The 27951-nt window shown below is 47.4% G+C and overlaps 1 protein-coding gene across 1 annotated transcript in view; it reads left to right on the plus strand.

Annotated features, from left to right (window-relative positions):
• FBXW4 (F-box and WD repeat domain containing 4) overlaps positions 1-26244 on the plus strand; it is a 62572-nt gene extending 36328 nt beyond the window's left edge. The window contains exons 6-9 of the mRNA XM_086752230.1: positions 11609-11674; positions 24738-24878; positions 25051-25192; positions 25472-26244. Of these exons, the coding sequence (XP_086608356.1) occupies positions 11609-11674; positions 24738-24878; positions 25051-25192; positions 25472-25588 (466 nt within the window). The 3' untranslated portion in view covers positions 25589-26244. The remainder of the gene's footprint in view (positions 1-11608; positions 11675-24737; positions 24879-25050; positions 25193-25471) is intronic.
• The last annotated feature ends 1707 nt before the right edge of the window (positions 26245-27951 follow it).

The raw sequence follows: 27951 nt of genomic DNA on the forward strand, positions 1-27951 counted from the left end.
ATAGGCAGCATTACATATCTTTTCTCACTGGTACTGGGAATGTTCACTAAATTTCTCTGTGTAGTCTTGAAACCGGTCTACTTGACTTGGATCTGCTTATTCTTTGTGTCTGCTTCTCAGATGCAGGCATTGATTTCATGGCAAGCATATTTTGTTCAGAGATGTCAAAGGTTGCTTTTAGGGAAAAAGTCTTGAGCATCGATGAGCTGAAGGCACACAGTATCTTGCTAAACTCATGTCCATGGCAAGTACTTACAGCAGCTTGGGTGAGGCTGCAAAAAATTGGATTGAAATTGAAAAATGGACCTTTCTGTGGGAGTCTTTAGTAAAATGTGAAAGGATCTGAAGGGAAACTTGAGTATCGTGGGGTTGAATCAGGCAACTTCTCCAGTTTGCAACCTGCTACAGCATGGGTCACAGTTGTGTATTTTTGGCAGCTCAGAAATTACAAGTCTGCCCTGGGGGTTGTGTTGCCTGTCTCCTTGCTACATATTGAGTCTCTGGGGATCTTCTTTCCCTGCTGTCAGGATTGTTGTGACTGCATCATCTAGGGCTTGTTCAGTGCTCCTGTATAACAGGTGCTCTGATAAAAGTAGTTGGCATCTTTTCACTTGTCTGCTAACCATTTGGTCTTCATTGGAGAATAAGGTTGTGACAATTCTTTCTTTCCAGTAGGATTCTGCAATCGTAAGGGACACAAGATGAGTTTTTTTTCAAAATATAACAACAAAAAAACCACCAAAACCACCCATTGCACTGGAGCTGTGATCGTCAAGTCAGTTGAGCAGGTTTAACTTGCCTACAGACCTGGAGCTGACCAGCCAGGACAACGATTTCTATCCTGAAGGCAATGGTGATAATTCAAAGAAAGTGTAGATGCTAAGAAGTTCTGAGAATCAACAGAGGCACTATGTTACTGGATGCCAGTTTCTGGCTTGTGGGACAACTGATGCCAGTCTGGTGTGGCACAGGAGCAATACACTGGAAGTCAGGTGGTTTGGTGAACCCACGTGCAGCAGGTTTCCTGGCAGGTTTTGCAGAACCAACGGCTTGTAGCAGGGATGTAGGGTAAGTGAGGTCCCACTATGAAAAGTAGTTTTGCTTTGCTAAGAGAAAATGGCTCAGCAGAAAGAGAACCTGGAGCCTTCATTGCTATTCTCCTGGTTTTTGCTTGTTGCCTGACTTTTGGGGCAGATGCTGGAGTAGGTGAATGATTCTTCCCGATATTTCTCAGCAATAAGAGTTGTCACTCTGTCCTTGGCACAGTTCTTGCTATCCTGTCTGGGACCTCTAGTTTCCTCTCCCCATGTCTGTTGCCTTTTGTAATCTCAGTGCAAAGGTAGTAGACTATAAATCCTGCCCTGGGAGCACAGGCTACATCAGGCCTTCAAGAATCTGTCATGCATTGCACCTCTTCATATGGTCCTATTGTCCATCGCTGGATCTCTTTTCTCCTTTACCCCTTTTTTGGCATCCTGCGCTGCCCTGTTCCATGGGCTGGAGGAAAGATGCTTGTCATGAGCTGACCTCGGCGCGTGTCCCACTGCTGGCCGTGCCCCTGGTCTGCCAGGCAGGCCATCCCGCTCAAACCCCCTCCTCCTGCTCTCCCCAGATCGGAGCCCCTGAGAGGTCTTTGTCCGCCTGTCGAGAGCAGCCCCTGTCCCGCCGTTCCCACATGGCGCACCCTCCCCAGCAGCCCCCTCCCCATTCAGCAGTTTGGGCTGAAAGAACCTTGGCTAATTACGCTGGGCTGAAAATTACCACTTTGCTGTGTTCTCCTGCTGCTGGGCCCATTTGTGTGGGGCCTGTAGTTAGAGGGAACAAAGTCCCCCCTGTGGAGCCAGGCAGGCCCCAAGTGTGAAGCTACAGGTACAAGCAAGAGGGGAATGAAGGGAATAATTACCAGCTTCTCCAGGTGAAAGCCCCGTTAAAACTTCAATAAGCCAATTAGGGGCCAGGGTGTGTGTGGGGGGAGAGTCTCCCCCACCTATAAGCGATTCCCACCAGGCAATTAACAGAAATAATTTCATGGAGGGGAGGGTAAGAAATAGCTCTTAGAAATTGTCTTGTGGGCTGGGGGGGGGGCCTGAAATAGCGCGACTGCTGCAGTGGTCCTCGTGTACTCCAACCTCCTAGCTCACTGTGTGGCCTGAAAGTGTTGGTGGGGCTATGGGGAGAGGGAGGAGGGAGGGGAAAATGGCAAAGAAAAAGGAATCGCTGGAGCTTTACACCTGGGCAGGCTTTGAGAAAGCGAGGGCTGGAGTTCAGAGCTTCTTGTAAGACTGTGTGTGGGCCCAGAGCACTGAGCTCGAGGGGGCTGCTGAATCTGGGGAAGTGGGTGAGGGTCAGGCTCAGGGTGTCTTCCCCATTGGAGTGAGGGGGAAGGCTGATGGTGTTGAGCCTGGAAGAGAGGGCATAGGTGCTGGCTGTGAAAGTTATAGGTGAGTGTGCAGGTGGGTGAGAACTGAGTGCTAGGCCTTCAGAGATCTGCCTGAGATGTGTGATGGTCTATAGGTGCCTTGCCTTATCCCAGGAGCAGATGGTGTCCAGTGTATCTCATCCAGGGACCATGTTTTCCTGCTGCTCAGCTAGCAGCTTCCTCTGTTTCTTCCTTGGAATTGGTTCTGAAAAAACCCAGTGGATTTGCTCAGGAGGAGATGTTATGAAGTCACCTTGCAATTCCCTTGCACTGTATTGCAGATGGCACATGCAGTAATCAGGGGTAGAGCATGCTGTCTTGTGGGTACCTAGCAGGAGTCTTGCCAGTCTGTATTTGAGTGGCTGCTCTGGAGAGCAGAGCAAGAGAGGAGCACAAGATAAAGTTGCTGAAGATGGCTGAGATTGCCCTAGCAATGCTGGAAGGGAGAATGTGTAGTGTGATTAAAGTCCAGACACCAGCTGTGATTATTTCACCTGCACTTGAAAAAGAAGGAACGATAAGCCCCCCCGCTAAACTCCTCAAAACACAGGTGTGACCTTAGTAGTGATTTTATTTGCCTTTCTAATGTTATAGCTTCTCAGAATTAAAAATATCCTGTGAGGTTTTGTTCCGGTTACTGATAAGCTGAAGCTGAAATAACCCTACTGTAGTGGTGTTTAACCACAGTCTTGGACTGATCCAGAAGTCCCTAGACTTCCTCGGTTTTGGTTTTTTTTTTTCTCCTCTTTTTTTTCTTCTTTTTTCTCCCTTTTCTTTCTCTCCCCAAAAAGCTTTATGTGCTAGGAATAGAGAACTCTTTCTCTTGCACAGCCCAGCTTTTAGACTCAGAAGTGGTTTCTCAGCAGAGTCATGTTTATGATTCAGCTTCCAAGATGTAACCCCAGTGGCTGCCTGCAAAGAGAGCTCTATTCACAGAAAGATCTGGTAAGCATACAGAGGCAGAATGGTTTTGGCATGGGCTTTCTGCCCCCCCCCCTTGATGTTTACTATGCATTTTTCAGGCCAGTGCCCAAGTTACATACTGGATTACATTTCTCCTGTGGTTAAGGAGTCTCTTTTTCCCTGTAATAACTGTAATAACTTGAGCATCAGTTGAGGATTAAACTGCATCTGGAGAGAGCTAGGGATGCAGAAGTTCTTGTACAGAGGCCTGTGTCCTGAACAACGGATCTATGCCTGGCAAGCCCAGAGGTTGGGGAGTGACGAAGGATGATGAAGAATGTTGGACCTATCATGCACGTATGTATTTCACATGGTTAAACATGGGTTATCAAGCCTTTCCTTTTAATAAAGGAGTAGGACTGATATCAAACCAGTAGAAATACTTGTGCAGCCACAAAGGCATTTCTGTTTGAGGCTCTGAAAAATGACAGCAGCACTGTGAAAAGCACTGTTTGAATATCCTTCTTGTACAGGACCACCCAGGACCCTCCATCAGCTTTTATAGAGCTAATCTGAGTGTGGTCCTGTCCTGGACACTTGCTTCTCCCTAAAAGCATGTGTCATGTGGAGTACTGGGGAAAGGAGGGTTTTATTTAGATGCAAACAGCCCTAGAACATCAGGACTGTTCTGTGGATGGACTCACTAGTTTCTAATAAAGGATATTTTCCTGTTCAATGCCACAGTGTGGAAGAGGTCTGTGTGCATGTCTGTCCTGTCTGGAATCTCTGTCCTGATGTTGTTGAGCTCAGTTTTTCTCCAGAAATGGGGATTACATTCTATATCTGACTGCCTGTTTTCACAAAACTTATCTGGTGCAGGGCTGACAAAGGGATAGTGAGCAAGGTTATGAGATGACTTAGGCAGACAATACGGGGTGAAACTGCAAAGCAGTGAAGGCGAAATGGAGGTGTCTAGGTTGGGTACCTGCTAATTAACTTGCTAGAGTAGGGATGATCCATCTACCATGCTGTGAATTGGGCCTTTGGGAATATTAAAGGCTTATTCTGTTCTCCAGCCTTTGGGTCTCTGAAGTCTGGGGGAAGACCTTGAAGTTAGAGGCCAAGGCAGAGGGTTGGAGAGGTGAAGCTGACGTTCGTGCTACCCTGAGGCATGCAGTAAATTGTGCGGGAGACAATGACGTGAGCATTTCTTCTATCAAAAGCCTCGAATGTGAGACTTTGCTGTTTCAGCTCGGCATGTCTACAGTGCCCTTCAGTACAAAATGCAAATGCCTTCTTTCTGGGGACCACTTTCTAGTGGTCTACCTGGGGCTCGAGGCAGCATGCGAATCAGCTATTGGTCAGTCTATCTGCGCCTGTGTCACTGGTGCTTCTTGCCAGAGCATGGCATTTCCTCTTGGAGCAGCAGTGGTTGTAAATGTTGAGGCATTCATGCAACCATCTTTACGCATTTTGTTTCTCTCTGTGCTGAGTCCCTGGTGGGAAGTGGCAGAGCTCTTCTGTAGGTTCTCTGTGTGCAATTTATGACGCGTATCAGGAGCACAGCTCAACCCTGAGGTGACTGATGCCTTGAGGGACACTGCGGCATGCACATGAGGCTCAAGGAAGCAGCAGCAAACATGCCAGCACTTCCCAGTCTGTTTGTGGAACAAGCCTGGTTATTTGCCTCCAGCTGCTGGTTCTCTTTGGCAATGTTATTCACTGCTGAACCAAGATGAGGCAATGCTGCAGCGTGTCTCTGCTTGCTCAGGTGAGCTCAGTCCTCTTATTGACTCCAAATACAGGACTGTTTTACATACATGCGAGCAGTTAGGCCCAAACAGAAGCTCAGCTCTAGAGCACTCTAGAAGCTCTTCTTTGTGCTGAGTCTGGAGTGGTACAGGAACCTGAGGAGAGTGCCAGCAGAGTCCTGAAACCAGACTTTAACAAAGTGTAGTGTGGGTACCCTTGAGCCTAGAACAGCAGATAGAAAAGCTTTAAGTCAGTTTGGACCTTGTCGTCTTTTTCTTGCACTGAAGGTCTGGAGCTGAAGCACTGCATGACAAGGATGCGAGAGGAGTGTGGTATGCGGGATTGGAAGGATGGGAAGGCTCTTGAAGACTGAGGCATATGGAAAGACTTAGCCTGGAGCCAAAAGCCAGAGGGACATTGCAGAGCTGTAGTAATTTGGAAGCAACCTGTACTTGTTATTTCAGATTTCAGACAGTTATATCATGTCATTGCCACCTTCAGCTTTTCCAGTCTTATATTTTTCTAACTAGCCTTCCACTCCCTGTGCTCCCTGTTTGGGAAAGTTGTAATTTTGGCCCATTAACTGTGGCTGGACTTCTGGTGCAACTGCTTTATGTCCCGATTTTTTGTTCTGTTTGTGGTCAGCGTATAACCTGGCAGTTGTGGCTTCCTTCTGAGATACTGAAGATGCTGGGTTCAGTTCTCTGGTCGTCCCGTAAGAGGCACAAAGTAGGGCTAAAGGGATCGGTCTGGGGCAGTGAAGGGGCAACATCAGCCCTCCATGACTACCCAATCCTGGATTTGTCCAGCATTGCCTGAATCAAAGGCAGGTGGGATGGGACTTCTTGCATGCTTCTGGTGCCTGCTTTCTCGTGGAGAAGAAAATGCTAAACTGATGCTGTGGGGGTTCTTTTTGTATGTGTGTTTTGTTTTTGGTTTTGTGTTGTTTTTTGTTTGGTGTGGTGTTGTTTTTTTTTTTTTTTTTCCTCCTTTCTTCCTGTAAATTAAATGCCCCTGGGGAAGGAACATCTGCTTCCCCACACTGTGTTGGTCTCCCTCCCTTTGTGTGTATCTGGTCTGTTGGAGAAGCCTCATGCTGGAGGTGCCCAGACTCCCTGTGCTGAGTTTCTGCCCCTCTCCTCTCCCTTTCACGATGTTGCTACTGTTGCATCTGCTCCCCAGCCTCCTGGGCTCTTCAGCAGGGGCTCCGTCAAGTTTGTGTGACCTTAGCACTGTATTCATGCTGGAGGAGTTACCTTCTGTAATGATGTCAACTGATGAGGTTAGGAGGATTGTGGCGGCCGCGATAAGACATGACATGTTCTAGTGATTTGCCTTAGCGAGCTGCGTGCGTGTGTTGGGGGGGCACAGAAGGGCTTAGAGAGGGGAGGTGGGGGCCCCACAGGTGCCGACAAAGACTTTGACCTTTGCTGCTATAATATCAGTGTTTCACAGGCAGGGCGGTTCGGTAACCCACTTTCAGCCCATCAAAAATTGATTTAATTGCAATTTTTCCCCCCAATTAGGAGCACTGGAGCTTAACTAATTGGAGTAATAGAGAGTAATAAGGCTCTGATAAAAAGCCTTCCTCTGCCTCCTTTGTATCTTGTGTCATCGCCTGTCAGAGGTCAGAGAGCTTGCATATTCTATTAGGCAGAGTTGCCTTCATTTGTACAAATTAGTTTACCCAACAGTAATTAAAATGCCAGTGCGGGTCGGGGAGAGCTGAATACAATTGATGGGCACGTTGGTGAAGGATTTGACAGCTCCGGTGGCCTCCCTTGCCAAAGCGTGTCAGTGCTGAATCAAAGGCTACACAAACCCACAGACCCGTGTGTTTAACCCGCAGCACCATCGGCACCAACTGCTTCCTCTCGTTCTCCGCTCTCCCTTTCGGACTCGCTTTCTCTTCTCCTTTTCTCATCCTACTTGAGACTTTTTAAAAAAGATGTTTTCTGTCTTTGAGCTGTCGTTTCTGGTGATAATTTTCATAATGCTGCTACCAGCCCCCCTGGCCTGTCTCCCTCGGTTCTCCCCCTCCCCTCCCCCTCCCTTCCACATTCCCAGCTGCAGGGCTCTGTCGAGTAATAACTTCTTTGTTTCCCAGTCTGATGAGTCTCTGTATATAATAGTCTCCAAAATGGAACAACGATGTCCAATTCCAGAGGGCGGGGGAGCACATGAGGAGGAAGGAACAGGCTCTTGCACGTGTCAAGTGGATTCTGGATTTGAAATCCTCAAAGAGCAGAATAGGACTTGAGAAGCAATTTGTTTACAGTACAGGGGAAGGGTGCAAGCCTGGGGCACAGCGGAAGTTTAGACAGAACAGGTTGGAAAGGGCCTGTTTCAACCAGATTCCTTCAGTGACTTTGCATTGCGCAATTCCCAGCTCAAGCAATGCCTGCTCTGAAGGCTGGGTTGGCAGTGAGGAAGGTACGTACAATGGGATTTGTGTCTCTGGAGGTGAGACTGTTTCCAAGCCTCATGACAAACAGCATCTTTCCAAAAGGACTGGGCAGCTACCTTGTTGCCTCTGGTTCATCCGCATCTGGCAATGGTCTGTCCTGGATAGGGTAGAGAAGGATGCTACAGGTGGGGTTAAATTCCATAGTTGCATAGTTGGCACCTTGGGAGCAGGCAGCATGGAATCATTGCAGCTGGACTGTAACCAGAGCTGTTGCCAGAAATGCCATGGGAATCCTCAACAACCAGAAGTCAGTCAGATGGAGATAAGTTCTTGTGTTTCTTCCAACAGCACTGCCAGGATGTCTGTTCTCTCATCCCCTGGCCCAGCTTCTGTTGTGGTGGGATGATCTCTAATGAAATATCTTTTTGGTGGCATAGAGAAGGTCTGGCTTCAGAAGCAACAGTTTCCTTTTTTTTTCTTTTTTTTTTTTTTCTCACCCCCCCCACCCCGTAGGAAGTGTCAAACGGGAAAGAGAACATCAAAGTATCAGATGAGTTGGAAAATGCCTTGCTTTGGACAACAAAATCATGCTGTGTATGAAGTTTGTGTGTCTCGATGCTTTGCAAAATCCTCACCTTCCTGATATAGCAGAGGTGGAAATGCTATTTTCACTTGCTTGGTTTTACCTCCAGGGGATCCCTGTGAAAATAATATGTCCTGTTATGGAAGCCCTGCAATTATGCTCATTCTCCCCTTAGAGGAGCCTTTTGGAGGGAGCTTGTAGTCATGGTACCCAGCAGCTTTCATAGAGGAAAGCTTAGTGGGGAAGGGACTTTGCATCTCCAAGGCCATCTGAAGCTTGGACATAGCAGTTTTTATGTAGCAGGTAGATGCATTTGGTCAGTGTCTGTGTGCATCAGTAGTATCATACTTCAGTGAGATGGGTCATCCCTGGGGTAACATATGTAGGGTATCTTGTGCTCTTGTCTTCCCAGTCTACTTTCTCTTTAGTCTCTGACTCCTGAAAGCATTTTAGGCAAAATAAATGACACTCACTAAGCTAGTATAACTCAGCTTGAGTTGTTTCTCTCGGGCAGCTGGCAAGAACAGTTGTGAAAAGATTGCAGTTCTCTAGGTCAGGTTTTTGGTGTGTGCTGTGTGCCTCCTAAGACAAAAAGCCTTGCTGAAGGTAAACTGAAAGAAGCAGCCCTGGTGCAAGGCTTCAGTTCTGCTGAACGATGTTTCAGAAGTTTTGGAGCCAAGCTTTATATGCTTAGCTCCAATTTGCATGTTGTTTTAGACTTACCAAAGCTGACTTGTGTAGCCCTTTTGCTTGGAGTGAAGCTGTCACCTCTGCGAGGTTTCCAGTTGAGAGGCCTGGGGGTTGAAGGTGTATGCCTGCAGACAAGATTCAAGGTGAGGGGCCCTGTATCATCCCCTGGGAATCCAGACTTCCAGGTTAGTTCATTCTCAGGCTTTGACAATTTCTGACTGGTACTACTTCTTGTGCATGTCTTGTGAATGCTGCTTTCTAATCCTCTCAGTGAAGGTGCCCTGCTCTTCTGGGAGAAGTCTTATCTTTGCTTGCTAATGGGCTCCAGCCTGTTAAAGGCCTGCAAACCTGATCCTACTGAAGTATGAGACAAAATTCCTGTTGACTGAATGGCGTCAGCTTTACCCAGAAGAGACTTGTTTGTGGCCCTGAGGCCTGTACGTGATGCTGGAGAGAAATCTCTTCATTTAATGCTATTTTTTTTTTTTTCTTTTCTCCTTTGAGGGGTGGGGGGTGAGGACTAAGGAGGGAAAGCTGAAGTCCAGAACTGACAGCATGAGCGGGGATTAGACCTTGCTGTTCCTCCCACCTTTTTCTCCCTGTTGGTGTGCCTCCATGCTAATTTAGACCTGTGGCAACCATCAAAGCCTTGCGCATACCTTCAGCACAAAGGGGCCTGTCTCCCACGTGAGGGCGTTCTCTGCTGGGACAGAGTCAGCTTGTCCCCCAAAAGAAAAATCTTAAGCACCCAATTGCCCGCTTGACTGACTCCTTGACTGCTATTATGTTTCTAACCACGGTAATTGGCTTTAGTAGTTATTAATGGATTATATTTGAGGAGGGAGGGCCAGAAGCCAACACCTAGCTTTGTAGCTGAGGGACTTCCTGACCAAAGTGCTGCTTTCCAGACATGAGGTTTGACCAGTGAGCTGTCCAAGTGGGTGTCTTTTGCTTATTTTCCTCTGAGATGGGAGACACTGGCAAAAGGGAAATGTTCCCTCTTGTCCTGAGCTATGGTGGAGAGAAGACAGCTATTGAGCAGAAACCCCATTTACAAATATGAAATGCTGTGCGGTTTCTTAATTGGTCCTTGTGGCTGCTGCACAGCAACAGGAATTGGCTTTTCCTTAGACTCTCAGACTTTGGTCAGGGACTTCCACGGAGCACCCTGCAGCATCTGTGCAGAGCTCTGTGCTACAGGTGCGTTGAGCCAATTGCATATGCACTGCCAGTGAACCTGGGGTTTTGCGTGTAAGGCAGCCTGGTTGGAGGGACTTTGAAAGAGCAGCTAATGGTCACAGGACTTGTGGACATCTTCAGGTATGTGAGTTTGGGTAGGAGGGATAAAGCCAGCAAAAAAAAAGAGCCTTTGTAGCTGTAGCTCTTCCTTGGTTCATGTAGCTCTTTGAGATGGCTTGATGTTATCTGCTTGCCTTTTCTTGCAGAGTGTATTGGCAGTGATGCTTTGGCCTTACGATTTGGAGACACCAATTGCTCAGCTAACCACAGAGCTGAAAGTCGGGGTCCTGAGTTCTGGTCCTGCTTCCACATGGCTCTTCTCTGGCTTTGATTTGAGTGTGTGTTCACTACTTTGCTGCTGAGTGCCTTGTAACACCAGCAGTAGTGCTTCTCACAAAAGTCCAGGATGCTGCAATAATCCCCTCTTGGTACAGTAGAGGCTTGGAGACACCTTCTGACTTCCAAAGGAAGAATGTTATAGAGGATCAAAGAAATGTTTAAAACCTGCTATTTTTACAGACATGACACTGTTTCCTTATTTTGCTTTCCTCTTTCAATTGCCAGCCCTGTGTCATGCTGTAGAAGATGTGTAGGCAAAGCATAGAGCTGACTTTTATTTAAAGCAGGCTCCGTTTCCTGCATTCGTGCTATCCTTGTTGCAAAGACTTAAACATAGCTTTGGCATTTTATTCTTGGTAGCTGCAATAAATGTGGCTTTGTGAGAGGTCATTTATAGCTTACTTAAAAATCTTTGTATGAGCTGCTTTCTCTTTTTGAACTGAGGGTAGGAAGTTGGCGTGAAACAAGCAGTGTGATGTGGAGAGCCACAGCACCCATGTTTCTGCTGCTTGATATTAAGGATTTGTTCCTGTCTTATCAACTAGTGTGAGGCCAGTGGTGGTGAGGTGACCCCTGGAGCCAGCATGTGCAGCAGGGACATAGCATTGCCAAAGAGAACTTTGGAATGGACCCTGCTGGAGAGTGTGAACTGAGCCAAATATTGCTGCAGGAGAGCTGTGCTGCCTCTCAGAGAGAGTGCTTGAGCACTGGCAAGGGCAACCTGATTCAGCTCTGAAATTGACCCTGCTTTAAGCTGTCTGGACCAGAGAACTCTATTCTGTGATTCATTAGGCCTGTGATGCTGCAGGGAGTTCATGATTGCGCTCAAAATTTGCCAGCAAACAGAAGCGAGACATGAAATAGGAAGTAACAGGGAATTTTCCATGGGGTCTTTCCGCAGCTGACAGCGTTGACAGTATATGAAATGTACAGAGTACTGTGCTAACTCTTGAAAATGTTGTAATTTACAGTTGTTCCTGTTTTAGGTTTTCCCTTTGCATATGCAAATACATCTTTATGTCCTGCCAGTTCTCTGCAGTTGTGACCTGCTTCGTCTGGGAAGCTCAGCTACTGAGAGCTCTGGAGCACCTCTCCCTTTGCTGTTGCCTGCCCCTTGTGAAGTGCAGTGGAACAAGCTGAAATAGTCTTGAACTAGAATTCAAAGTCTGTCTTGTAGCCTGTTTTTCTCTGTCTTCCTCATGCGCTATTTCTTCAGAACATGAGGGTTAGTAAGTGGTTTTGTTTGTTTGTTTGCTTGTTTTTTTTTTTTAAACAGCTCATTTGTGACGGGGACAGCCTGCTGTGGACACACCTCACCTCTGAGAATCTGGGACCTTGAGAGGTGAGTGAGCTTCCAGGTTACAAGGAGGGGACTTGATGAGAAAAGTGAATAACGATGAGAGATGCAATATTGGAGATGCCATAAAATAATTCCTTTAGTCCACGTAGGCAAGGGATGTTTAAAAATGAGATGTGGGAGAGAGTGGGAGATAATTAACGAACTGTTGTGGAAAGGTGTATGTGAGAGGTGGTTCTGATTCAGTAGGGAGCAGCTTGACTTTTCTTCCCAGCTTTTCTAGTTGATGTCACAGCTATCCTGGTTTCTTCCCATTACCCATGTACAGTCAGAATATGCCCATTACACCTTCCTCTTCATCTGTCTCGGTTGATACTTCAGCCTGAGCCAGAGAGGTGAGGAAGATGGTCTGCATCCTCCCATTCACCTACTTATCTGTGGTGCTCAGAAGCCAGAGGCAAACGCAGACTCTACAGTCATCTTGTCCTGACTGGTGTTTCTGGTAGCTCAGGGAGGTGAGGGGTGCCGACAGTTATCTACGGAAGTGGTTTAGGCATTTTGTCTTCTCTCTGTCTTAATAAGCATTGAGGAGACTAATTCCCGTGGCCTCTGATTTGGGGCTGTTGAGTAGTTCCTGTTCGGTGAAGGTGCTGACCTTAACAACTGAGGAAATGTTGGGCTCAAATCCTGACGTGAGACTCAACTGCTGACAAATTTGAAACACTCAGCCTGGGGGTCTTTGTGTAGTGATGGACAGATAGCAAATATTTGGCAGGATTATTGAATGGCAGCTCAGCTTTCCAGGATTGGTATGCTCTGGGTAGGAGTGGCATGGCACGGATTATCAAGGGAGTGCCGTCAGGATTGAGGTGAGCTGGTGGGTTCTGGAAGGGGAGATGGGGGCAATGGCAGAAGGGATCTGAGGGGTGTCAGCAGAGCTATATTTGGGGATTGGTGTGGATGCAGGGCTTGTCTGAGGCCTATTGCCTTCTAGTCTGTAGTTTAGATTGTTTGAATCAACTGCATCAAGTAGAACTATAACTGGCTTGGTTTTTTTTCTGAAGTAACGAAAATAAAGACTTTGCGAAGGATGCATCCCACAAAGGGCAAAGTAGAGCAGGAAAGACAGTGCCTGCGCACTCAGATATGGTGCGTGTTTCTTGGTGAACTAATCCAATGGTGCCTTTGGAGTTTGCCAGAGAGATGCAGGCTGTGCTGTGATACCTCACCCCATCAAGTCTTTCTTGAATAGAGGCATCTGACAGGGGTGAGGAGATAGGCAACCCTCTCCCCCCCCTGCCCCAGCCTCTCTGACAGTCTTTCCCAAGGAAGCCTGAAGAGATAATAAAGCTGTGTAAAAAATAGGATTAAGGTAATGAACAGGCACAACGGAGTTTGATCTTTCAATAATGTCAAAGCCTGAGTGACAGGCAAATAAAAAAGCCAAGGCAACCTAGGCCACTGGGCCTCTGTTGCAATGGCTGGAGTGTCAAACTTATTCTTCCCTCTTCACCTGTCACAGCTAGAATGCACCATGCCACTGGGTCTTTTCCCCTCTGGGGACCTGTGTTTGAGTTGGGAGTCTCATCAGCACGTGCAGGGCAGGAGACTGAGTAGGGAGCATGGCCAGGAAACTAGCATGTGAAGCTTGATGTGATCATTCATAACGAGGGAGTACAGAGCTGTCCTTCCAGGTCTTGACTTCTCCATAATCTGTTCTTCTTCCCAGAAGAGCTATGGATTAATTTTCAAAGGCCCCAGAGGTTACCAGGAGTGATCTCACAGGGAAATGCTATTTCTTCCTTTGAGGCTTATGCATGTTGTCTCCCTGGTCAGACTCCAGAAGCGGGAGCGTGGCATGGAAACTCAGAATCTTAGAGCTGTCCAAGACTGAAAAGCTCCTCCTGTGCCCAGTGTGTCCTGATAACATATGTCACGCAGAGCCAGGCCCCCCGAGTTTGCTGCTTACCCCTTCCCTGTGGCCACAAAGGGCTAGGATCTGACCCGCAGAGGCCGAATATGGCAAGGACATTATCTCTAAGAGCAGAATCCAGGCAACTTCTCTATCAGAAAAATGAGGCAAGATAGTGATGCTTAAGACACATGATTTAAAACTACAGGGTCCTTAGCACCACTTAGATGTTTAGTGCTGTCCAAGACCAGTTAGTTCAGTTAACTGGGTTTTTTCTGCATGGGGATGTAAGTAACATTGCAGCAGTTTCTGTGGCATTCTCTTACCTTGGGGTAGGTGGTCTTTTTCCCCAACAGCTGAGAGCTGGAACATGCTACAAAAGGATTTAAAGCTTAAATAACCTTTTGTGTACTGATCTTCTTAGTTCCAGGCCAGATAAGTCCTCGGCTGGTGCTTGTAGCTGTTGGTCATGGTATGTTTTCATATTTATGACCTTCGCTGTTCCCTGACCCTGGGGCAGCCATTCTTATCCCTCCAAGAGGAAGGGGATAATGTCTTCACCTGGAAATATGTTCTGGGCTTTGAAAAGGGCTTCGTTGGGTTTGGCGGTGAGGAAATTTTTAGTGGGGAAAGGAAATGCCTCTTGCTACATCCTACCCCCACAACTGTCTTTCATTTCTGACTCTGCTGAGATGACGGCGTTGGATCAAAGCTGCAACAGGCAGCAACAAGCAATTGTCAAGGGGAGTCTAAAGCAGGGGAATGACCGCGTAATGCCAAGACACTGTCTCTGATGGCTGAAATTCCAGCTGCTGCTACACCTGGCCCTTTCTCCTGTAATGAATGAGGATTTTTTTTTTTTTTCTTATGCTTTTGAAGCTGGCTAGCTGCACCTTTTGGAGAACACATCTCATCCCGCAGATGCTATGTTGTGCCGTCTGATTGCTTTTAGATGTGGGGAAGCTGCTGTACACTTATTGCCACTCGGTATCAAGGCATGTGCGTGGAGGGGGCTGTGAATAACTTAGGTAATTAGAGGTCTGCACAGGAAAGGAGAATGGTTAGCAGTATGGGCCACTGGATACCAGCTTGTGTCCTTGCATCAAGTTATTGGGCCTTGCTGACTCCTTGGCCCCTTGCAAGTCCCCTTGCCTCTCTGTGCCAGTGATGGATATGATGGCAGCTGTCCCTCTTGCAGGTCAGGTACCTCTGTTCCCATTTGCCTTTCTCTGCTCAGACCTCCCTGTCTCATTTGCTGGTGCTAGTGTGTGGCTCAGCAGAACAGCTAGTTAAAGGCAAGCAAGAGAAAAGGACATTTTCTTCAGATTCATTTCTCTTTCTTTCTCTTCCCACCTCCTATCTCCTTTGGGAATTTAAATTCTTTGGGAGACGAAGTGATGCACCACTGGGAACAGCTCGAAGGCCAGCGTTTGTCATTTGCCTGTGGAGAGCTGTTTCTTCCCAGTCTATCGTGGTGGTCTGCACGTCTTTAGGTGACAAATGCTCCTGCCTCAGGAATGCTTCTCCATAAGGTAGGATACTCCAGAGGTTGCTTTGCAGTAACTCTTGTAGCTATTCTGCCAAGCCCAATGTTTGAAATGGACCAGTGATCTGTATGGCATGGTTGGCCTCCTGCTGTAAACACTTTGCAGAAGTCCTACATTGTCTTTTCCTCTGACACAACATGACAGACGCAGGGCATGAAAGCTGTTGTGAAAACTGAGCCAAAGTTAGCTGTGCCCTGCAAGCTACCCCAGATCCTCTACCTTTTAAATATCCAGTCTTTGTCCATCTCCTCCCCTCTTTTGAAAGCATTTTTGGCAGAGTGTTTTTTTTGTTTTTTGTTTTTTTTAAGAACCCTCTAATTTCTTGTTCGTTTTTTCTCCCTCTCCTGAGCCCTTTGAAAGTGGCTTTACGCTGTCACTGACACCAAACTGACACTTTGCGTTTCCCCACTTCTTATCCCTTTATGGCAACAGATGTTGAAATTTTGTATCCCTTTTATCTGTCCCTCTTTGCCCTCTTCCTGTAATTAGGTTTCCCTTGTTAGCAGTACAAAGTGGCCCGGTTTGCTGCCTGGCCTTTTGAGCCATTGTGTCTGAGCACATTTTTTTCCTCCTCTTTCGGAAGAGTTCCTTCCCCCTTAAGTAATAGGCAGGGTGTGGGCCAAAGCTGTGGCTTTTTCTCATTTCTTTGTTCTCCATTTATCTCTGCCACCTTTTTCAAAGAGATGGGTAAAAAATAGAGAGTGCATGGAAGGGGAAGATACAGAGTTGCATTTCTTGACTGTCAGGCCCCCCTGCTCTTCAGGTGTTCAAGGCAGGTGCCTTTGATGTCTGCAAGTTTTAGGGAGTTGGGAGGTAGAGGATTCATGAGAGTGGCTTGGGAGTGAAGAAGAAGGGAGATTCAGGTGTGTGGCTGGTGCCTTCAGCAGCGAGGTGGTGAGGAGTCTTTCAGGGTAGGCAGGAAGCTGCTGAGCAAGTTAGTATTCAGTATTTGCCTTTAGCGCTATTGCATTGTACTCTTTCTCTCTGAAAGCCACCATGAGCATTACCATCATGAGCAGCTGGCTGAAATTTGCTAACTTGCTGCTGCTTGATCTCTGGTGTGTGCATCCATAGGACCCTTGCTGGGTTACATCTGTCTGTGCAGTGGGGTGGGCAAGAATTAGTTGCTGTCTTTCAAATTTTGGCATATGTTGATTGGCATCCACTTTGGTGACTCTTTAGAGCCATTGAATGGGTGAACGTGAGCAACTGTCAACAAGGAAGGAGAGCTTTAAAACTTGAGCTCTCTGTGCTGTTCTTAAACAACAAGTGTAATTTGACAGTTGCAATGTGTAACACTGAGAACACCCTGGTTAGCTCATCACTACTGGTGCTTTCCTGTTTAAATCCAGTCCTTCTTGGTTTTGCATCCTGTCATGCTCAGACTTATGTGTAGAAGTAGATAAATGAAACAAGAATCTGCAAGTCTAATTCTTGATTATAAAGCTTGCAAAATGTTTTCAACAAAAGCTTTTAATCTAGAACCTTGGCTCAAGATGCACAAGCAGACTTCTTAACATTATGTTCTAAAACAAAATCTGCAGAAGATCATTCTCTGCACTGCTTTGAACTCCAAGGTTTAAACAAGTTTGAGACCCTCTAATTTAATGACAAAAGGCGTTTGTTGGGTGAAGGGTGCAAATGGATTGGAACTGGAGTTGCTAGGTTGAAAGGAAAGGTAACTGACTCAAAATGTGGGGAGCCTGTTTCACCCAGGCATTTAAACTGGATTTATCCAGTCATAGACAAGTAGGTGGATATCATAGAATCATAGAATGGTTTGGGTTGGAAAGGACCTTAAAGATCCTCTAGTTCCAACCCCCCTGCCCTGGTCCAGGGACACCTTCCACAAGACCAGGTCACTCAAAGCCCTGTCCAGCCTGGCCTTGAGCGCTTCCAGGGATGGGGCATCCACAGCTTCTCTGGGCAAGCTGTGTCATACCTCTGATATGTCTGGCATATCTTTGGTAACAGGAGAGACAAGCGATATCAAATATTATCCTGGCACTGATAACAGTTTCACAGGATTTGGGAGGGGCAGAAGAATCATAGTACTATGGTGTAGATGCAGAATCTCCTCTCCTGCCCTGCTTTTCTAAATATTCCTCATGCCAAGTATTTTTTTTTTTTTTTTTTCCTCTCCAGCCTTTATGGGAAAGAAGGTCTCTACTCCTGTCAGGCTTGGGTTTGTTTCTCAGCATCTCTACCCTGACTAAACACAGTTATAAATTGCAATAACCAATACAAAACTTGTCAAACAGTGAGCTAAACAGCTTTTTGGGATATGCTTACATCAGGCAAGTGAATGCAAATGTGTGCTGCCTCCGCTCACTGCAGCAGGATGATCCACAGGTAGTTGCCTTTCCTCAGATGGCTGCTCATTCTCTTTTCCTGAGGCTTTCCTGCTTGTCTTTTGCTCTGCTGTTTCCCCATCCTGTCCACAGATGGCTTTAGTTACTCTTTTTAAAGCGTCTGTTCTGGGTATTCCCTTTTCTATGTCCTTTGGTTAATCAGGAACACAAATGCTGTTCCTTCTTCCTGAAATTCAAAGGAAAAAGTGTTGGTGAAGTGACAGACTGGGATCTGTCATAGGGGAATTCCTGTCTTCAGGCAAACCCTTTTCTTGGCCTGTTCATATTAAATCAGTTTGGCACAACAACTGTCTTTGGCTTTCTAATTTGGTCCTTGGGGATGATTCCCTCTACAGTAAGATAGGTAGGATGGAGAGTTTGGATGTAGATCTAGGACAAGGGAAAAGCAGATCCTTCTTCACGGAGCTGGCAATCCCACCTGTGACTTGAGCAGCAAGACTAGATATAAACAGGTGTCCTGTCTTCAGGCATGTATTAATCATTGGACAAGGCCAGAAGGAATATTCCTACCCTAGTTCTGCAGCTCTGAACTGTAGAATTTGATTCCCATGGTCTGAGATGTTGAGCGTTGTTGGCCATAGGCCTGCTGTCCTGCCTCCAACTGTTTGAGCCAGTACTGGAGAAAGCTTGCTACTGCAGGGATCCTCTTAAGTGGCAGTCTTTTGGGTGACTGTTCCTTTTGGCAGACTTTGTGTTCAGAGCTCTGTCTCTTGGCTATGACACATAGCTTCAGTCTTGTCTGTGCACTGTGTTTCCCGTGGTATGCATATGTTCTCAAAACCGTTGGGGCCTTCTGGTTCTTTACTGATTTCTGGGGTTGGGTTTGATATCGTCTTTCTGAACCCTCTCACATAAGCTGGGCATCTTCTGACTGCCTTTTCTTAAGAGGGCTTTAGTGCCTTTTAACCTAAATGTTCTTCCTCTTACAATGGTTTTACATACAGGTGTTTATCCCAAATCCTTTCCTCCCCATGGCAGTCTTGGCCCTGTCTCACTGCAGATGAGCATGAGGCCAGCTCCTGCCCTTTGGATGTGTGCATGTCCAGGGCATGCTGTGGCCTTTGGGCTCCTGTTCAGGCATATTTATGACAACTTTACAAGGCCCTGAACAATCAGAGAGCGTGGGTGGGGGCTGGACACTCCAAGCACATCAATCAGTTTCATCCCTCTGAGCCAAAGCAAAAGCAATCTTTATTTTTCCCTGGGTTGAGAAAGAATCAACAGAGGCAAGAGAGAAGAATGGGAAGGAGTGAATGAGGAACCCCCTCCGCCACTGGCTAGCGGTAGCTCATTTAAACAGATGGCTTTGTTTTGATTTGGACTCTCCGTTTTTTTTGTCTCCCCACTAAAGGAGACCTGCAGAGCTCTGTCCAGAAAGGGAGCAATACAGCCGCCTGTTCCCACACAAGTGGGGCGAAAGGCGAGAGGCTTTGAGAATTCCCTGCTTCTTTTCCTTGCCTCCCTCTTTTTCTCTTCCCCCAAGAAATCACAGTTTGAGAGAATTCCCCCTACTCCTCCCGTTGGAAAGAAAGACAGAGAAGACATTCTTGACATTCTTTGCAGAGAAAAGGGGTTAAATGTCTGAATTTGGGGGTCACCATGTTATACAAATTGCAATCTAATCGTTTTTACAAGAACACACGTGTGCTAAGAAAAGGAGCTGTGGACACGAAAGAAAAGGGGACAGACAATCTTTTTTGTCCTATCTTCTTTTTTTTTTTCTTCTTTTTTTTTTTTTCTTTTTTTTTTCCCCCCCCAAAGGTTTTGGACTATTGTCATGTCCTGTCTCTCTCCCCTCCTCACCCCCGAGAGGGAGAACATTGGTTTTATAGTTAAATTGGTTCGTAAAGCAGAAGGGCTTGGTGCCATTTCTGTTTGTTTTCCCAAATAAAAGCCCCAGCAGGGTCTCTTTTGCACCGTTGTGGCTTTATTTGAAGAAACTGGCTTTTTCCCATAGCCCAGCGTGTCAGTTTATCCTCTGAACTTAACCTTACGGGAACCCGAACAACAAAAACTCACAGGGTCCCAGAGCTGGAAAGGTAAAGAAATTGTATCTTTTTATTGGACCATTTAAAGCGTGTGTGGGCCAATTCAGAGAAAGCAGAAGAAAAGAGCGCAAAACTCCCTCTTCTGTCTCTCCCCTCTGACACAATCTCAAACCATCGTTGGTGTCATTCCCCCCTACTGGCTTGAGTCCCTTCAGCTGTGCTGGGGAAGCTGAGAGGCATTTCTTCTGAAAATTTCTCCTGAAAATCACTTATAACAGCATCTCTGAGCCATTTCCCATGGAGGTGCTCCCTCAAAATTCCCCAAACATCTCCCCTACATCTCCCCGCAGGAATTAATAACCTTGGCTAAACGCAGGGGTAACCTTGGGGTAGGATAACTCTATGAAGAACAACTTTGCCAAGGATCTGTGCTTGTCTTTACCTACATTATAGATGTTGTTTGACCAAGCCTTTCCCTTCCTGACTTAAGCTGCTGCATCCCCTGGGTACCTCAGCTGCTGTTGCAAAGCACCTGGAAGAGACGACAGCTCAGCTCTTTCCTTTGGTTTTCATGCACTCTCCAAATTGGATGACAGAACTTGTGCAAATGCTACACTCTGCATAATTGTTTTAAAATTGATTTTGTTTCTTTTCCCTGTTTGATACTCAGTTCAAATATCCCAATGTTTTGTAGGGTGCTCTTTCCACTTTTTTTTTTTTAAAAAGTATATGCTTCCCACTTGGCTTGTTGCACGTAGTTGTTGGGGCTAAAATATTGGCTTAGAGCTCTGCTTTCTGCATAGTCACCTGCTTATGTGCAATGGCTTTTCCTCTTTTTATGGATGAACACTATTCACAGATGAGATTTCCAGAGTGAATTGTGTCCTCAATTTTGCACATCTCTGTCTTCAGCAGATGTTCTGAATTCAGCAGTTGTTTCCTAGAATTTGCATATTTGTATAATATCGGTTCTAGTGAATCAGGGTCACCAGAAATTGAAGATGGGGAGAAAATTGTGGATTGTTTCATCCCAGCTTTTGGAGTGTAGTTCATCTATATTGGAGACAACTGGCCAACACTTGCAGCAAATGGACAGGGTACAGGGAGAGAGGTGCAGACTTCTTTTGGACTCTAGCTACGAGCAAGGTGTCAGGAAAATCCTGAGCTTTTGTGGTCACACAAATAATCACTGTGACTTGGGAAGCTGTATGTGGCTTTAACTTGGTGTCAGCAGCATCCCATGGATTATCTGGCAACTAACCATCTGGGCTGTGCCATGACTGATCTTATTTTGTTCACATATTGCTGGGGTGAGGAGGAATAGAGCCTGAAGTTGTCCTTAAAAAGGAGAAAAAAAAAAAAAGTTAAATTAACTTGTTTCTGCCATTCCTTGGTAGTTCACTTTCCTTCCAGGCTAGAAGGCTTCTGTCTCCTGGAGGCATCACAACAGCAATACTCATGGCTAGATTTCCAGCATAAAAAGAAGAGTAAAATGTGGAAATCCTAAACAAATAGCTTATTTTAAAAGTAATTTTAAAATTTCTGTTTTCAGAGGAATATGGGAATAGATGGAGATGAATCAAAGTATTTTCTATAGTGCCTGAACAAAATGCCTTTCATTTTTGGACTCATTAGTTTGATATGTTTTGCAGGCACAGGGACTTTGTTTAAACATCTTTGTTCTGTCAGCAAGGGGTCCAAAACCTGGTGCTAACACAACTTTCAGGATTCGCTGGATTCGCTCTGGCTCTGTCCCTTGTGGGCTGGTGCTGGATTACTGCCAGTCAGTCTGTCTAGATGCTTAAAAGAAAGTAGGAGAAACTAGGAATATCTGAGAGCTTCCTATTTGGCACTGGAGGCCTACCTGTGTGTCTGTAGGTGCTGCGTTGGCCCAGGTGGTTTGTGGTTAAGGTGCTGAAGCTGAGAGCTCTGGCTGTAGATTGGTCTTTCCGGGAAACCTGGACTGTTGTGTTTGTGACTCAGCTCCACTGGTGCAGAGATGTTTCTGTCAGTGCCACTCAGTACGGGGACAGAACCCTGGCACTATCTGACCCAGGATTGTTCAGTATAGAAAATATAGCAAAACTCCAGCAATCTGCACAGCTCACTACCTGGCTTGCTCAAAGAAGGCCTGGGAGTGAAGCAGCCTCTCCTTGCTACTGCTGGAGGGCCAGGGCATGGTGGGGAGGTGGTGTAGACCTTCCACGCTCGATCTTTCTTGGCCTTTCCCTTTCTCAGCATGACTGCTTATGTTTGTTGTGGGTATGTGGAGCTAGCCTGGCCAACTAGCTGGTCCGGAGACATCTTGCTGAAAAACAGAGGAAATATTAGTACTGTTCTGCATCTTTATCAATTTAAGTGTGGTCATGCCAGAACACTTAGGTCTTCTGGTTTGTATGCCCAGTGTACGGCACAGTGTTATTTTCCCCTGGTGTCAGATTATCAGTGCTTCACTGTAGCAACTAATGCATTGTTTCTGTAAACTGCTAAGGACTGCTGCTGTACTCAGGGGCTGGACCTCCCAGTTGAAAGCTGCTTTGGCTGACCTGTTCTTGGAACAGGAGAGTTGAACTGATTAACAAACCAGAAAAACAAGGTTTGCTTTGCTGCAGTAACTTCCAAGTATCTTGTGCTCCTTTCTTGCCTATGGAGAAAAGCTAATCCTTTTTTGCCTTTTTTTTCCCCTCCCTTCTTTTTTTGTTGTGTAGACTGGAAAGGGAAGTGGAGGGAGAAAAACAGGTGTTACTGCTGGGAGGCTTGGGTACCACTGCAGTGAGGTGTGAAGCTGTGGATGAACCTGGGAGTGAGGCACTGGTACAGTGTTCAGTGCTGCACAGGATCCATGTGCAGCTGCCCATCCTCTCCCAAAGTGCCATGTACTCAGAGCACCAGTCCAGGGGCTACTCTGTGAAACCAAAAAGAACCAGTAGCATGCCAAAGTGGGGGGAGAGTGGTCCAAGCTGCTAGTGTTGCATAGGGCTTGCTGAGATAGCTCATCTCCTGTGAGTAACTCGCTGCTCCTGCATGAGCAACTGGCAGAGGATTCTGCAGGTTGGGCAGTCTGGGTCCTTATGCATCTCGCAGGTAGTCCAAGGGTTCTTGTTTGGGAGAGCAGCTGACTGCTCCTCATACCTCTGTTGTATGTCTTACAGCTCTGAGCCACACCTGTAACTTGTAGGATGAAGAACGTTTTTTTGGAAGCCTTGAGAAGGGTTGTGTGTGTGTCCATCTGTCCTGCTGGCTTTGCAGAATGGCAGATTGAGGGGATCTGAGTGCTTGGAGGGGCAGGGGAGTGCCACAGCTCAGAGATGCCCATCCATGTCTCACTCTGTGGTGGAGCTGAGGACCCATCTGCCCCAGCCAAACCACATGGCTCTTGCTCCCAGTGGTCAGAGTGTGAATGCTTCAACCTCTCGACCTGCACACAGGTGCAGAGTTGCTGCTGGATTGGTTTGCAAGGAACCGTCCAAGGGTTAATGTATTGTGAGAAGGTTGCAAAGGGCTGAAGCCTGGAATCCCCTCGATCCCTTGCCTGGAGAAACACAAAGTCCAATAAGCTAGCACCCCTGGATTCGTGTTGGGGGGGATTAATTCATGCACTTGATGTTAAAGCTTGTCCGAGAGGTTTGCACGGGGGGGCCATCACTAGGGCTGGTTGGCCTTTCTAAATGGTTGCTAGGGCCCTGGCATCAAGGGCCAATGTAGCTGCCCACAGCCACGGTCACGGAGGGAATTACACAGCCACAAAGAAATTGTTATTCTACATAATCTGCTCTTTGGAGAGTGACTGTGGGGAAACAGGCTGGCCCCAGCATGCCGCTAGCTCTGTGATCATAGAAGCGTGCTGGCTGCAAAGATCGGCCAGGGCTCGCCTTCTGATCTGGAGACACCAGGGCTCGAGGTGCTAATCTGCTTTATCAGCGATTTCTCTCTCCTGACACAAAGGTGTTTACTTGTTTTAACATCTCCCAGGACTCTATTTCTCCTTTTGTGTGGTCTTTATCCCCCGACGAGGGCTTTAGCCCAGATTACAGACAGAATTAAGGCATTTGGCGATGTGCCTCAGAACTGTGTGATGCTGGATCAAGGAGCAGAAAGTAACAAAATAATGGAGGGAGATGCTGGGAGTGACCCCACTGCGGGATCCGTGCTGTCGGCTTTCAGGACTGCTTCATTGTCCTGAGAACCAAGAGCCTGTTGGAGAGGGGTGGCCGTGCGGCAGGGTTTGAAAAGCAGGTGCTTCAAGGTTTATTGTTTCCAGCATTTTTGATTTAGAGGGTGTGAGGAGGAGGAGGAAGAAAAAAGGAGGGTTTGCAATATGTGGCTGTTTCAACAGCTGGGCAGATTGTCCCCCTCCATTCCCAAGAGTCTGCCATGGCTGGATGTTTCTGGCTGCTGTGGTACATGGAGTGATACTGGGGACTGGCTGTGCCAAGTGCCTGATGTAATTTCATATGGCCCAGGGAAGGAACTCAAGCTCCTTCTTGCAGTCTGGCAGAGTGGGCCCTCACCAGGTACCATCCACCTGATGAGCTGCTCATTCTGCATATGAACAAGCAGCAGAGTGATACAGTCACAAAGCATCTGGCTTAGAGCTTCATTAAGATCTTGAGTTTGCTGTTTCACGGCAAGCAATGAATTAAAAAGGAGGAAGGGGTCACAAAAAAAAACCCCTCGCCTTTGCAAAGTTATCTGCAGACCAGCCCTGGGGTGGTTGCTCTTCACCTGTCGTGTTCAGCCCCAGATACGGTGTTTGCAGTACACTGTATAACTGGAGGGGGTTGAGGAGAGCAGCCATGGCAGACTGGGTCAGAAGAGTCTGATTTGCTTGTGGATCTGAGGTGTGTGTCAAAAATATGGGGGATGCTCTAGTGGGCAGTATTTTGAAGGAGAGAGTCTGGGATGGGATTGACAAGATAAGTGACTGTGCAGATTATCTGGAGTTTGACTAAGTTGAGAATTCTCTCCCAAGGAAGTGGAGCCCCATTGTTCAGAGTACTGGTCACTTCTCCCAAGGAAAATGATCCTGTTCTGCTGGGGGTCAGCTGTTTCTGTTCCTTGACTCTTTGTCTTACAGCTGTGACTCCTGCTGGTCACCCTCCATGACAGTTAGTGGCCTAACCAGTAGCAAAAGCTGGGGGAGGGAGAGAAAAACTGTGCAAGCTTTTTGCATTCTGTTAATCGCAGAAATTATATCTATGAAACTTCTGTGACCTCATCTCTGCTCTGGCCAGCTGAGCTGGAAGGACATTTTGCTCTGAATGACTCTTCTACTGTGTTTCATTGCAGCGGCCAGCTGTTGACCTGTTTAGGGACTGACTTCCACCGTGGAGCTGGAGTCCTTGATGTCTTCTACGAAACACCCTCCCTTCTCCTTTCTTGTGGGTATGACACCTACATCCGCTACTGGGACATACGGACCAGCACCAGGTGAGCCTACCCTGCTGACATCTGGGGCCTGCGTGAGGCTCCGGGGTGCTCCTTGTGCAGTGTCTGGGGGCTCGCCTGCCGCTGAATGAGCTCCTTCGGGCAAGTTGGGCCTCAGTTCCAGTGGTGGAGGAACGGAAGCTCAGGCCCGCTCTCGTTTGTGTTGGCCTTGCAGGAAGTGCGTCCAGGAGTGGGAAGAGCCCCACGACAGCGCCCTGTACTGCATAAGGAGTGATAAGAACCATATGATTGCCAGCGGCTCTTCTTACTACGGTGTGGTCCGCCTCTGGGATAAGCGGCAGACTCGGTGCCTGCAGGTAAGGGCCAGCTGGAGGCTGGGCAGCAGCAGAGCTTCCGAGTTTTCCCTGGCATCCCAGTACCCATGTCTCTGTGGAAGAAGAGAGAGGGGCTGCTGGGCTGTCTTTGGGGCGAGCCCACCATGGGGAACTTAACCTATATGCAAGGAAAAGCCTGCTTTGCTCAAGCATCTTGACCTTTGAATCTATAACAGTGGTTGAGGTCTTTGGGCTGACCTCATCTTTCAAAGGTTGATTCTCCTTTTTTATTTTATTTATTTATTTATTTATTTATTGCAGAGCTTTCACCTGTCTTCACCAACCAGCAGCCCGGTGTACTGCCTCCGTTTCAGTACCACCCATCTGTACGCTGCCCTGGCATCAGCCCTGCACGTCCTAGACTTCACGGCCCCCTGAAGGGTACCACTGCTTCAGGTCACCCCAACTCAGCAGAGCTGACACTTGGCTCAGGGAGTTGCAGGGCAGGAGAGGTGAGAATGGTCCCAAAACTTCTGAAGGGATTTTTTTGCCTGCCAGAAAGCTACACTGAAGAGTGCACAAAGGGCCAAATGTTTGCAACCTCACCTGCCTGTTAGTGGAAATCAAGGCTGATTTTCCTTTACCCTTTTTATTTTGTGCATGTGCAAGTCAGGGTTTGTTTTATTAACTGTGGGTTTTCCTTTTTTTTTTTTTTTTTTTCTCTCTTTTTCTGTGGATACAGCATTTGAGGGGCAAGTTGAGCCAGGATGCCCTATCAGCTGTGTGTGCTGGTCAGGCTGAGATCAGCCAAGCTCTGAACCATGCAAAGCAAGTCTAGGCTGTGTGTGGGGTGGACTGATTTGGTGGAAGGGAAAGGTGCCTGGAGCAGGGCCCACCTTTCACCTGTGCTTGCTCTCCTGACAGCTGCTTGTGTTGTCCTTTGCAGTCCAGAGCAAGAATTGAGCTAAAAGGCAGAGCCAGCCCTGCTTTCAGTGTATGCCTCCCCAAGCTGGCCGTCAGGTCGGGCTGTGCACTTGGCAGGGCTGAAACAGTTGCATTCTGCTAAATAAAACTCTGAAGGGAAACAAAAGAGACTGTTATGTTTTGTTTCAGTTGATGTTACCCACTGATCGCAGAGGCCTGGCTGGGCAGAGGAGGATGGGGCCTATTTTCAGACACTGTCCACATTTCTAGTAGATCTGTCCCTGGCTACAGCCTGTGATATTGCTGTGTTGAAGGCAGTTCCTGGGATCTTGGATCTCATATCACTTCTTCAAACAAGAAATTAAGTAGCAGCATCTGCAACTTGCTTGCTGCCTGTGTAATGAAGCAGCAAACGGGACTAGTGCAAACACCAAGGTCTTGATGTGATTTACTGGGATCCTGTAGGCACATCTAAGTGGGCGCTGCTCCCTTTTGTGTCAGCCTTCTGAACCCAAGAGCTGGGTCTCAGAACTCCTATAGCTTTCAGGGTGCTCTGTGCTGTCAGGGTGAATGTGGATGAATGTGCCATGGGTGAATGCAGTGATGTCTGGTCTGCCTTGGGGAAGGAGCTGCATGAACCCTACTTGGCTGTGAGTTTGCTCCTTTGTTAGAACTCAGTAGGTAAATTCCACTGTCTAGAGGCTGCTCTTCCTTTGTGATGCACAAAAATTGGAAGAGGATGTTTGCTGGAACCTTTGCCTGAGCAGGAAGGGAGTGGAACCAACCAGCTCCTCACCTGCTTGAAGGCAGCCCTCCATTCCCAGTGGATGTGAGAGCAGCTTAGGGTGCGAAGTAATCTAAAAGCATGGCTTTGCTGCAAGATCACATTCTCGCAAGGATCTTTCCAGCACAGCTCCCTGTCACAGTTCCTGCTCTAGCTCTGCTGCCACTCATGCCTGCTTGCTGCCAGCTCCCTTGTAGCTGCTGTGGTGCTACATATTCTCCTTGCGTAAGTGGCAGAGTTGATGTCTATGTGCCCCAAGCACTGATCTGCTGCTGTAAAAAGACACCACGGCTGTAAAAATCTTCCATCAGCTCAAAGCTGTAGAGCCTGAAGACTGCTAGTCCAAGATAATGGTTCTGGGGGAACCTCTGGGCTGTTGGTAACATCAAGCTGTTGCTTAAAAGATGGTGCTTTGCATCAGAGGCTGCTAAATAATGCTGCTCTATTGCTCGGAGCACTTTGGGCTCTGCATGTGAGTAGAGCTTTAGGTGAGCGATTAGGTGTGAGATAGAAGAGAGTGAGCTGGCAGAGCTTGGGAGTCGGGGAGGTCTGGTTTTTCTCAGGTCTTGGTGTGTTACAAGTCCTTTAATGAAACTGGGAGGGAAGGATGGAGATATTAAATGTCTTTGGTAGTGTCCCCAGCAAGAGGCTGTGAAGGAGTAACCGTGGGGTGGGAGGAGAGGTTCTTCATTGCACTGTGACTTGGGCAAGGACCAGAGCAGGGATGGGCATGTCAGCTGAGCGGGTGAACAAGTATCACTGGTGCAGGCAATGACTCCTGTGATGGCCCTTCCTGCAACAGTGCTGCTACCAGTCCCTTTCTCCAGCCCATGTTGGTGGATCCTGCACCCTTGTAGCTGCTTTTAGGTTCTTTCTGCCTGAAGCAGAGCTGCAGCCCCATGGTGGTGCCAGCAGTGGTGGGTAGAAGGATGTACCGTGACATCTCGGGTGACGTTGGGGAATGCGGAAGCTCCAAGTAGGGCTGGTGCACTGGATCTGATGGGCTCTGCTAGTTGATGGTGCCCCCATTGTCTTGGGAGGACTATGCCGGTGGGTCCTGGAGCCACCCAGCAGTGAGACTCTAACTAGGGAT

The sequence above is a fragment of the Chlamydotis macqueenii genome, chromosome 7 (genome assembly GCF_036417535.1).
Source record: "Chlamydotis macqueenii isolate bChlMac1 chromosome 7, bChlMac1.mat, whole genome shotgun sequence".
Lineage (NCBI taxonomy): Eukaryota > Metazoa > Chordata > Aves > Otidiformes > Otididae > Chlamydotis > Chlamydotis macqueenii.